Genomic DNA, 12,326 nt, shown 5'->3' on the forward strand with positions numbered 1-12,326 from the left:
TGCCTCATCATTGGTGTCAGTGGGAGGAATGGTGCCCCATCATTGGTGTCAGTGGGAGGAATAGCGCTCCATCATTGGTGTCAGTGGAAGAAATAGTGCCTCATCATTGATGTCAGTGGAAGGAACAGTGCCCCAACATTGGTGTCATTGGGGAGAATAACACCACAAGGGCCGGATAAAAGCAGGCACAGGACCTGAGTTCGGAAGGCAGTGGTGTAGAAGATACTCCCTGGTGGGGTAGTCCCGATCAGTGCAGGCGATCGGCCAGTCCCTGTCAGTGTATGTGATCACAGCTCTGTACGACCTCCCCGTCAGTGGTGGCAGCCATGCAGTGCTCAGACTGTACTCGGGATGGGAAGGAGCGGTGTCGGTGGGTGACCAGGTACCACGGACAGCTCCCATCCCCATCACGTCCCGCACACATGCGATGTCACCGAGGAGAGGCGAGCCGGCGGTGTCAGTGCTGCCCGTAGGCCCCGCCCCCCTCCCACAATGCCCGGATGATGCTAGGGGAGGATGTGATCCAGGAGGGGAGAGCACAGCAAGGAGGACAGCAGACGGGATGTGATTGCGGAGAGGAGTCGGCTTTGTGCTGGAGAGGAGAGATCTGGGGGGGGGACACCATGCACCTGATGTGACTCCTCTCCACTTCATGACTATGTCCGGACTGTGATCGGAGGCTGGAGAAATCGGACGATCGGGCTGTGTAGGATGCTCGCACAGTCTATGCCCGCTCATCAGTGACAGTCGTGCGGTGCAGTGACGAGGCAGCTGTCAGTCTTTGTTCCGGGAAGAGCTCATCACCAGCCCGGGGGTCAGGATGAAGGATCGCACCCGGGAGCTCCGTGCTGTGAGTATCGCTCCATGCCTGGACTTGTTGCACAGGGAGGTCGGTAGGTGGGTGATGGAATAGATGATGGAGAGCTCTGGATGAGCCCCTTCCGGGTGAGCTGTCACAGTGCTGTCTGGTTGAGGAAGGGTTAACCCCCTCCTGCTGGCTGATTAACCCCTTGTGATCAGCTTGATCACCTGTCCATGGCACATCATGGGATGGGCACCCTGCCATTGTGTACAGTGCTGGCAGTGCAGGTGCCTCCCCAGTCCAGGCAGTGCAGGGTCTGTATAGTCCAGCATTACAGGAGAACAGATGCCTGTTGCTTAAAAAAACCCTAGACTCCAATTACGTGAAGTGTCTCCCAGCTCGACCACCGCCAAATGTGATTGCTGGGAAGATTGGAACATGTGACCTGAATAATTCTGCTCCATCGAATGGAGAATAGCGAGCTCACCGCGACTCATCGATCGTACAATCTCCTTCACAGCTACCATCCACTATGCAGGGACCGATACAAGTCATTTGGATAGACTAGGTAGATCCTCATAATACATAGCTTGGGGAAATCTAAAGTTGATTATGGTGTCAGATTGTAACAGATATGGCGACCCTTCGGCTTCATCAACACAACCTTAAAAAACACATATACAAGCGGGTATGGATCCGAGCGCAATTGCTTTGTTTTCAATGGAGACATTCATACAGGTGCGTAAACATGCACTGCGATCTGATCCAGAAACCAAAAGACAAAAATCTGCACCTGAGGACACCTGTATACATGTGCCATACACATACGCCAGATGCAGGTATTGGGGAGAAAAAACAGAAGCAACAGTTTTCTGCATTTACTGATCATTAAACAGGAACTTTGTGCTAGAAAAAAACATGCATAATAAGAAAATAAAATGTTTCCGCCCATGTGAATATAGCCAAAAGCCTCTTGCATGTGGGTGTAGCAGTTTAGCTTTTTTTATGGATCTGAACACAGGTGCATTGTTGTCTATGGGACAGTGCACACAGCTGCGTAAAGATCTGCAATCCAGCAATGCATTCAAAGTTGTAAGAAGAAAAAAAACACAGAACATTTTACATTTATGTGCAAAAACCTACATGCATTCATCTGTATACACAAATATATATAAGTACATATGTGTACATGGCAATATTGGTACACAGATTGCACAGCCTTTCTCTAGAGAGGAACCCTCAAGATAGTTTTCAGATCTCAGGGAACCCCCCCCCCCCCCCCCCACTAAAAATGACTGTACATACAGCTCTTGGTACATTAGCAAGATCAGTTGTTTTTGAATAAGAAAAAAATCAAGAATTCGTTTTTTCTAACCCACTCCACCACCAGCACTGCCATAGTAGAGAAAAGCTGGTAACCGATAAATCCATCAAATGAAAAGTCTTTCTTGGCTACATATAGGTCACATCACGAGTACACTAATGCATTTCGTCTGTAACAGCCTTCCTCGTAGCAGTAGTGCTATGAGGAAGGCTGTTACAGCCGAAACATGTGATGTGACCTATATGTAGCCTTTTCATTTGATGAATTTACTGGGTGCCAGCTTAATTTTACTATGGAACATCTGCACGAGTGTGAGAACACTTTGCCTTGAGCACCATTCATCAGCCACAAGGGACTGAGGGGACGGCTGGGCTTGGGTATAGTTTATCTCTTTAACCAGCACTTATGTTCTAATTGTAACCATCATGAATTTAGGAAAAAGAAACAGTAAAAGTTGACGTTCGTCCCATAAATTGGTGGTCAGTGTAGGCAGGATATCAACATGCCACTGCTTTCTCCTCAATGAACCCCCTAGCAATCTCTGGAGGAATCCCAGGCTTCCACAAAACCTTGCTTGAGAAAGGATAATTGGAATATCTAGTAGGAGTCAGCTGGACTTGTTCTGTAACATTGAATACGTCTTATAGGTTCCTGCACCAGTTTCAGCATATACAACCCAAAATGATGAGCAGTATGTCTAATTTTTCCAGGTCATGGTCATAAAGTAGTAGTTACATTCAATTGGACTTGTACTGGAATGTTAAATTTTGTAGGGTCCTGTACTAGTGTCAGGGTATACACCGCAAAATAATTCCTAGAATGTCTGTGAAGGTTCTTATTTATCCAGGTCATAGGATAGCTAGTAGTAGTTGGTTACATTCAAATAGACTTTTTCTGTAATGTTGAAGATGTTTTGTAGGTTCCTGTACCAGTTTCAAAGTATACACTGCAAAATGATGGCCAGAATGTCTGTGAAGGTTCTTATTTATCCAGATAATGGACTTGTTCTGTAATATTGAAGATGTTTTGTAGGTTCTCGCTCCAGTTTCAGGATGTACACCCCAAAATGATGGCCGGTATGGCTGTGAGGGTTCTCATTTATGCAGGTCATGGTATATCTAGTATTAGTTATATTTAACTAGACCTGATCTGCGATGTTGAAGACATTTTGTAGGGTCCTGTACTAGTTTCTGGGTATACACCCCAAAATAATTCTTAGAATGTCTGTGAAGGTTCTTATTTATCCAGGTCATAGTATAGCTAGTAGTACAGTTGCAAGAAAAAGTATGTGAACCCCTTGGGATTACGTGGAGTTTTGCATGAATTGTGCATAAAATGTGCTCTGAACGTCATCTAAGTCACAACAATAGAAGAACACAGTCTGCTGAACATAATACTACACAAACATTAGATGTTGCCATGGTTTAATTGCACATAACATGTAAACATTCACAGTGCAGGGAGGAAAAAGTATGTGAGGCCCTAGCTTAATGACTTCTCCCAGAGCTAATTGGAGCCAGGAGTGAGCCAACCTTGACTCCAATCAGTGTGATGATATTGGATGTGTTGCTGACAGCTGTCCTGCCCTTAAAAAACACACATCTGTTTTGGGTTTACTGGTTTCAAGAAGCACTGTCTGATGTGAACCATGCCTCGCAGAAAAGAGCTCTCAAAAGACCTACAATCAAGAATTGTTGACTTGCATGAAGCTGGAAAGGGTTACAAAAGTATCTCCAAAAGCCTTGATGTTCATGTGTCCACGGTAAGACAGACTGTCTACAAATGGAGAAAGTTTAGCATGGTTGCTTCTCTCCCTAGGCGTGGTCGTCCTGTAAAAATGACGCAAGAGCACAGCGCAGAATGCTGCATGAGGTAAAGAAGAATCCCAGAGTGTCAGCTAAAGACCTACAGAAATCTCTGGCACATGCTAACATTTTTGTTGACACATCTACAATAAGGAAAACATTAAACAAGAATGGAGTACATGGGAGGACACCACGGAGGAAGCCATTGCTGTCCAAAAAGAATATTGCAGCACATTTGAAGTTTGCAAAAGAGCACCTGGATGTTCCACAGCACTACTGGCAAAATATACTGTGGACAGATGAAACCAAGATTGAGTTGTTTGGGAAGAACACACAACACTGTGTGTGGAGAAAAAAAGGCACAGAACACCAACATCAAAACCTCATCCCCACTGTAAAACATGGCGGAGGAAGCATCATGGTTTGGGGCTGCTTTGCTGCCTCAGGCCCTGGACGGATTGTTGTCATTGATGGGAAAATGAATTCCAGAGTTTATCAAGACATTTTGCAGGAAAACGTACGACCATCTGTCTGCCAACTGAAGCTCCGCAGAGGATGGGTGATGCAACAGGACAATGACCCAAAGCATACAAGTAATTCAACAAAACAATGGCTGCAACAGCACAGAATACGCCTTCTGGAGTGGCCCAGTCAGAGTCCTGACCTCAACCCGATTGAAATGCTGTGGTATGACCTTAAGAGAGCGATTCACACCAGACATCCCAAGAATATTGCTACACTGAAACAGTTTTGTGAAGAGGAGTGGTCCAAAATGACTCCAGATCGTTGTGCAGGTCTGATCTGCAACTACAGGAAATGTTTGGTTGAGGTTATTGCTGCTAAAGGAGGGTCAACCAGATATTAAGTCCAAAGGTTCACATACTTTTTCCTCCCTGCACTGTGAATGTTTACATGTTATGTGCAATTAAACCATGGCAACATCTAATGTTTGTGTAGTATTATGTTCAGCAGACTGTGTTCTTCTATTGTTGTGACTTAGATGACGTTCAGTGCACATTTTATGCCCAATTCATGCAAAACTCCACGTAATCCCAAGGGGTTCACATACTTTTTCTTGCAACTGTAGTTGGTTACATTCAAATGGACTTGTTCTGAAATGTGGAAAATGTTTCGTAGGTTCCTATGTCATTTTCAGGGTATAGACCCCAAAATGATGGCCAGAATGTCTGTAGCGGTTCATATTTATTCAGGTCATGGATTTGTTTTGCAATATTGAAGATGTTTTGTAGGTTCTCGCTCCAGTTTCAGGATATACACCCCAAAATGATGGCCAGAATGTCTGTGAAGGTTCTCATTTATCCAGGTCATGGTATATCTAGTTTTTTGTAGTCAAATCCAGCTGGACTTGTTCTGTAATATTGAAGATATTTAGTAGGTTCTACCACCAGTTTCAGAATGTACACCCGAACATAATGGCCAGTATGAATATGAGGGTTCCCATTTATCTAGACCATGCTATATCTAGTATTAGTCACATTCATCTGCACTTGTTTTGTAATGTTGAAGATGTTTCATAGATGTCTGCACCTGTTTGAGTATACACCTCAAACCATTACAGAACAAGTCCAGTTGAATGAACTACTAAATATACCATGGCTAGGATAAATGAGAACCTTCACAGAACCGTTGGCAGTCGTTTTGGGGTGTATACCCTGAAACTAGTTCAGGAATATACAAATTGTCTTCAGCTTTACAGAACCAGGCCAGCTGAATGTGACTACTGCTAGATGTACTGTGACCTGGATAAATGAAAACCTTCGCAGACAATAGATTAGAGTAGGTTTCTATTTAATATAGCTTTCTGTTTCTATTCAGGGTAATAATAGAGTTAGTTCACAATGTTAAGAGCTCTTTGCAGTCACAGATATGTATGGCTTTCAGATGCACTTGCATTATGCGTTCAGATATATTTGCCGTTCATTAATGTGTGTCCAGGTGTATTTAAGTATCTTCCCGTATATACATTACTGTATTCTGTGCATGATTGGTTCCTTTTTTTTCCTGAATATGTAATGGTTTGTTCCACTACTCCAGCAACGACAGGTGAGATGTTGATGATAATGTGGTTAAGATGCATTTAACCTGAGGCTTCATTGTAAAACCTATTGATTAAAGTGCTTGCGTGAAAATAAAGTAGGGTGCATCTGACGAAATGCAAGATAGCACAAGCCAATCACGTTTTTGTGTTAGAGGTACTGCACCAATCATTCTGCTTCCCGATATGTGTAATTGAATTTATCACCAACCAAAACCACATACATCTGTATGAACCCTAATGCTGGAGTTATTAACTAAATCAATACTGAATATGCAAAAAACAGAAATCCGTAGTGACTGGCTATTATTCAACTTTCATTAATTTGTCGTTGGTGCATGGAAATCTGGTTACTATGTTGAATATTCAAGCAGAGCATTTGCTTTGTTTGGCCGCTTAGTGATTGTAGCTGGCTAGTATTGGAACTCTGCTTTGTTAGTTTCAATGTGTGCTATGTGAGCTGTACATGTACACTATATTGCCAAAAGTATTGGGACGCGTGCCTTTACACGCACATGAACTTTAATGGCATCCCAGTCTTAGTCTGTAGGGTTCAATATTGAGTTGGCCCACCCTTTGCAGCTATAACAGCTTCAACTCTTCTGGGAAGGCTGTCCACAAGGTTTAGGAGTGTGTCTATGGCAATGTTTGACCATTCTTCCAGAAGTGCATTTGTGAGGTCAGGCACTGATGTTGGATGAGAAGTCTTCGCTCTAATTCATCCCAAAGGTGTTCTATCAGGTTGAGGTCAGGACTCTGTGCAGGCCAGTCAAGTTCCTCCACCCCAAACTCACTCATCCATGTCTTTATGGACCTTGCTTTGTGCATTGGTGCGCAGTCATGTTGGAACAGGGAGGAGCCATCCCCAAACTGTTCCCTCAAAGCTTGGAGCATGAAATGATCCAAAAAGTCTTGGTATTCTGACATCTTAAGAGTTCCCTTCACTGGAACTAAGGGGCCAAGCCCAACCCCTGAAAAACAACCCCACACCATAATCCCCCCTCCACTAAACTTTACATTTGGCACAATGCAGTATCCTTCTCCTGGCAACTGCCAAACCCAGACTCATCCATCGGATTGCCAGAGAGAGAACCGTGATTGGTCACTCCAGAGAACACGTCTCCACTGCACTAGAGTCCAGTGGCGGCGTGCTTTACACCACTGCATCCAACGCTTTGCATTGTACCTGGTGATGTAAGGCTTGGCTGCAGCTGCTTGTCCATGGAAAGCCATTCCATGAAGCTCTCTACGCACTGTTGTTGTGCTAATCTGAAGGCCACACAAAGTTTGGAGGTCTTTAGCTATTGACTCTGCAGACAGGTGGCGACGTCTGTGCACTCCACCATGCACTGACCCCGTGGCTGAGTTGCTGTTGTTCTCAGTTGCTTCCACTTTGTTCTAATACCACTAACAATTGACGGTGGAATATTTAGTAGCAAGGAAATGTCACAGACAGACTTATTGCACAGGTGGCAACCTATCACGGTACCACGCTTGAATTCACTGAGCTCCTGAGAGCGACCCATTCTTTCACAAATGTTTGTAGAAGCAGTCTGCATGCCTAGGTGCTTAATTTTATACACTATGGCCATGGAGGTGATTGGAACACCTGAATCCAGTGATTTGGAGGGGTGTCCCAATACTTTTGGCAATATAGTGTAAATGCTGTCCTGTAAGCTCACAGTGCCACAAACATGCCTGGACTATATTTAGTGTATTATCGCTAAACCCAAGAACAAACCTTTTTTTTCCCTTTATTTTCACCTGGTGATCCTGCCAGATCTGCTGGCAAAGTCAACATTTTTTTGCACTTATTATTTTATTATATTGTATATTTAGCAGACCAGTTCATTGCTGAGGTTTACAGGCACTTTAAAGGGTTACTTGTCCTCTTCAGAAAAAGTGAACACCGGATACCCTCTTCTTTCCCCACCCCTACTTCGTGGTCTGTGCTTCCTGCTGTATTTTCCTCTATTGTTGGTGAGCTGTCAGTACCCACTCTTCTCCCCCTTCTTGTGGCAGGGCTTCTAGGAAGGATCGGAATGATTCTCTGTGCCAGTGCTGACCAATCAGAATCCCACTGATCCATCCTGGAAGCGCTGCAGAAACAGGAGGGAGAAGAGCGAGGATTTCCTGATCATTAGTGGGGACAGAGAGCTGTCTTTAAAGTGGTTTTAAAGGCTTAAAGTTATACTAAACACACATTTTTTAATAAACACATTTAGGTACCTTTTTTTTTTTATCAATATACAGCTGTCACGTGGCCCAGCTCTTTCCCAGCCTGTCTGCAGGGAAACGGGCATGAGGAGCTTCTAGTCCTCTGCTGCTAGTCGTATGTTCAAAAATAAAAAAACACAGCCTTTGGAATAGAGAGTAAAGATAATTAATATCAAAAAACTGTTTTGAATTGTAATACAAATATATATTTGAAATCTAATCTGTATATCATTTTGGCAATAACATGGTATGAGTGGACTCTGGCAATCACAGGCTGTTTCACACCCCTCCATACTGTTTCTGTTCTGTGTATGGGTTAGAATAACAGGGAGGTAAAGCCTCTATCAATCAACATGTAATATCCTACCCCCATTGTGTTTAGCTATTTAGTGGGCATGAAGGAGGAGGAGGAGGGAGGGAGGGAGTGGGCTGTCATTTACCATGGTATATACGCCCATATGTGTGACTCTATAATCACTTGGGCTGCTCAGATGTGATCAAGGAGGAAATGCTCAGCATAGAAACACATTGAAAACTGAACGTGCACTAGCTGCCAACAGAGAATCCCCAGCTGCAGTGGGGACATGGACAGGAGGGAGGGATAGAGAACAGCATGATCAACCAGATTTTTTTGTCCACCCATAGCAAGCGGCTTGCTATGGGGGCACCCCGCACATACGGGGAACCCCAGAAAAGTAGGTTTAGGGCTGCTCTGTGCAATACCAGCAGGTGAACACAACATGTATATTATTTTAATTTGAAAAACACACTGTCAGCACAGTAACATCAACTACCCAGTAACACATATTTGCAGCGTGTCTGCGTAAGAAACCAACTCTTTTGCTGCTGCACATATGTATTACATCAGTGGCAACAGGTGAAAATTAATTTTTGCCTGGAGTTGGGCTTTAATTAAATGCATGTTGCTTTCTGTATACTAAATAAATGGCTTTGAGTTGTGCCCATCCAGAGAGGAGGGCCAGTGTGTATGTGTGTGTTTACTATACCCTGTTGTAATTGCCTTAGTTCAGTAGACAACTTTCTCCAAAAGCCATGGTCCAGCCTGCCTAACACCCTCTTAAAGCGGAGCTCTACCCAAAAGGGGAAGTTCCGCTTTAAGGCCTCGTCCCACGCTCCCTGATTGGCACCTTTGGGGAGCGGGGTTGTGAGTGGGTACCCGATTTTGGCAGGTACCCACTCCCACTTCTGCTGTGATCACCTAGGTCAGGGGTGTCAAACTGGCGGCCCTCCAGCTGTTGTGAAACCTCAAGTCCCATCATGCCTCTGCCTTTGGGAGTCATGCTTGTAACTGTCAATCTTGCAGTGACTCATGGGACTTGTAGTTTGGCAACAGCTGGAGGGCCGCCAGTTTGACACCCGTGACCTAGGTGATTGGGAGCAGAAGTTGTCTTCCCTCACTGTAGTCTCCTGAGATACTTGACAGGTCCTAAAATAGTATGGGTCTATTCAGAAAGCACAGCGCTACTTGCGCATGCGCAGTGGGCTGAAGCCGCAAACTGTCACAGCCAGGTGCTCACACTGAAGATGCCGGCACCGGAGAGCGAGGATGGCCAGTGAAACTGCCTGTGGTGAGGACACCGCTGGATCGAGGAACAGGTAAGTGTCTTCTTTTTTTTTTTTATACAGTTATTGTAGCTGCTGACTTTTATTTTTTGATATTGTGGCTGGAGCTCCGATTTAAACATCGAGTAGGAAGGGGTGTTACAAATCCAGCGGTTCAGGATGCACTCCTGCATTTGTTAGGCTTTGCGCCATACTGATGGAAACTTGCATTCAATGTACAAACCACGCCAGGCGTTCACTTCAATAACTCCCTCCAGCAAAGACAAGTAATGGCAGCACAACCCTGCCTATGGATGCAAAGCAGAGATATAGCCTCAAATAATTTAGAAGCCCAAGCATTAGTTCTAATCCCTTAATAAGACAATCTGCATACTCTCATCTATATGTTCCTCATCACACAATGCCATCTGCACAGTGCATATAGACGCCCCCCTGTGAAATGACAGCACAGTGTTTGCATGCATGTTTCAGTGATTACCCAGCACAGCCTATGTGACAGTAAATACAGTGCTGGATGTATCGTCTGCTGCTTTTTACGGCCCTTTTTTTCCCATCGTGTCTACAACTTCTGCTTGCTCTGGCGAACGCACCTCCTTATGGTCCACACAGCCATAAGCAGCGTTTGCTGGTGTATCAACCCCGACATTTAATAAAACAATGCCTGGTGCCTACATGCAGCAGTTAATAAACACGCTCCCACTCGCTCTGTGTGCCAATTAAGCCATAGAGATTTGCATGCACAGCATATTCTTTGTAGACCTTGCAGTCTTTAATACCCTCAGCCTAGCTGACTCGGGTTTGAATGACAATGCTTAGGTATAGCCGGCCTGTTGTTATGTTTGATATTATGCAGTAGGGTCCCATTATTATTGGAACTGTCATGTAAGATTCATTGTAAGATATTTTAATTACTCTTCCAGAATACACTGGAGAAGGGCTACACAGCTTCTCTCACACGTGACCAGCAAAGTGGTACAGGCTGCTAATTAAATTGCGGTGTGCCCTGTCTGTCATTTATTTGCATGGGCTGTTGCAGTGACAATCACTTTAGGCTCATACATGTGATACAAAGCTGACTACATGTGATACAGGACGGAGAACCAATCAGATTCCAGCTGTAATTTTTTTTTTTTTGTGTGTGTGTTGGATGAATGACATCTAAAGTGTGATTGGCTGCAGCAGAAATACTTCCTTTCTTCCGCTAACTAAGTGTATTTGATGGCCGACTGACCTTCCCAGGTGGGTTTTTTTTTTATAAATACTGTATCAAGGGGAGATGGAATGGTTGCCATACCAAGTAACTACACACTAGTAGTCATCTGTCTAGTGTAGGTAAAGAAAATGAAAGCTAATGCCCAGGAACATGAGGAAATGACCTTCGATCTGTTGCTTCAAATCAGAGCTGTGCTAAGAGAAGCTGGCTGGCAGCTCCCTCTGAAAATGCTATCTGCCTGGCTGTAATCAAACCTAGTGTCCACTTTTCCATCTGAAACACTGACTGAAAGCATTCAAATCAAGGGCTCTGACTTGATCCTGGCTCTGCCAGGCAGCTAGCAATTTTAGGTGAACAGTATTGGCAATAATTTTATGACCACTGACAGGCTAAGTGATTATCTCATAACGGCATCAGAAAGTTGGTGGAATATATTGGGCAGTAAGTGAACATGTTGTCCCTGAAGTTAATGTGTTGAAATCAGAAAAAATGGGCGTTGCAGTTTGTTGTGTATAGGGCTGAGTAGCCCCAGATCAGTCATGGTGCCCATGCTGATCCATGTTCAAAAGCACCTACAGCGGGCATGTGAGCATCAGAACTGGACCATGAAACAGTGGAACGAGGTGGCCTAGTCTGATGACTTATGTTTTCTTTTACATCACATAGGCAGCCTGGTGCATGTGCATTGCTTACCTGGGGAAGAGATGGTATCAGGATGCAGTATGGGAAGAAGGCAAGTCAGCGGAGATTGTGTGATGATTTGGGCAATGTTCTGCTGGGAAACCTTGGATCCTGCCATTCATGTGAATGTTACTTGACAAGTACCACCTACCTAAACATTGTTGCTGCCAAGTACACCCCTTCCTGGAAATGGTGTTCCCTGATGGCAGTGGCCTCTTTAAGCAGGATAATGTGCCTTCCCACACTGCAAAAATGGTTCAAGAATAGTTTGAAGAACACAACGAGTTTGAGGTGTTGACTTGGTCTCTAAATTCTCCAGATTTCAATCCAATTGAGCATCTGTGGGATGTGCGGGAAACACAAGTCCATTCCTACTTTGTAATTTACAGGATCTAACGGATGAGCTACCGTTGGCTTGGTGCCACATACCACAGCATACCTTCAGACATCTAGTGGCATCCATGCGTCAATGGGTCAGGGCTGTTTTGGCAGCAAAAGAGGGACCTACCCAATATTAGGTGGTTGGTCATAAAGTTATGACTGATCAATATATATAGTTCTCTGGAGCTATTATTTGTTTTCAAATGTTGTTTTTAGTGGAAGTAACCCCCTGAAGTTTTTATATCTTCTAAGGTTTGAATTAG

At 44.3% G+C, this 12,326-nt stretch overlaps 1 protein-coding gene across 3 annotated transcripts in view; it reads left to right on the top strand.

Moving 5' to 3' along the window:
* Positions 1 to 479: 479 nt before the first annotated feature.
* STX1A (syntaxin 1A) overlaps positions 480 to 12,326 on the top strand; it is a 206,861-nt gene continuing 195,014 nt past the window's right edge. Inside the window, exon 1 of one of the 3 annotated variants that reach the window (XM_089657314.1) lies at positions 480 to 850. In XM_089657314.1, coding sequence (XP_089513440.1) covers positions 821 to 850 — 30 coding nt within the window. In that variant the 5' untranslated portion in view covers positions 480 to 820. The remainder of the gene's footprint in view (positions 851 to 12,326) is intronic. The other 2 variants (XM_089657322.1, XM_089657306.1) reach the window with 2 other exon arrangements.

This window comes from Staurois parvus, unplaced genomic scaffold (assembly GCF_062004578.1).
Source record: "Staurois parvus isolate SC_StPar_1 unplaced genomic scaffold, SC_StPar_1.0 ptg000029l, whole genome shotgun sequence".
Taxonomy (NCBI): domain Eukaryota; kingdom Metazoa; phylum Chordata; class Amphibia; order Anura; family Ranidae; genus Staurois; species Staurois parvus.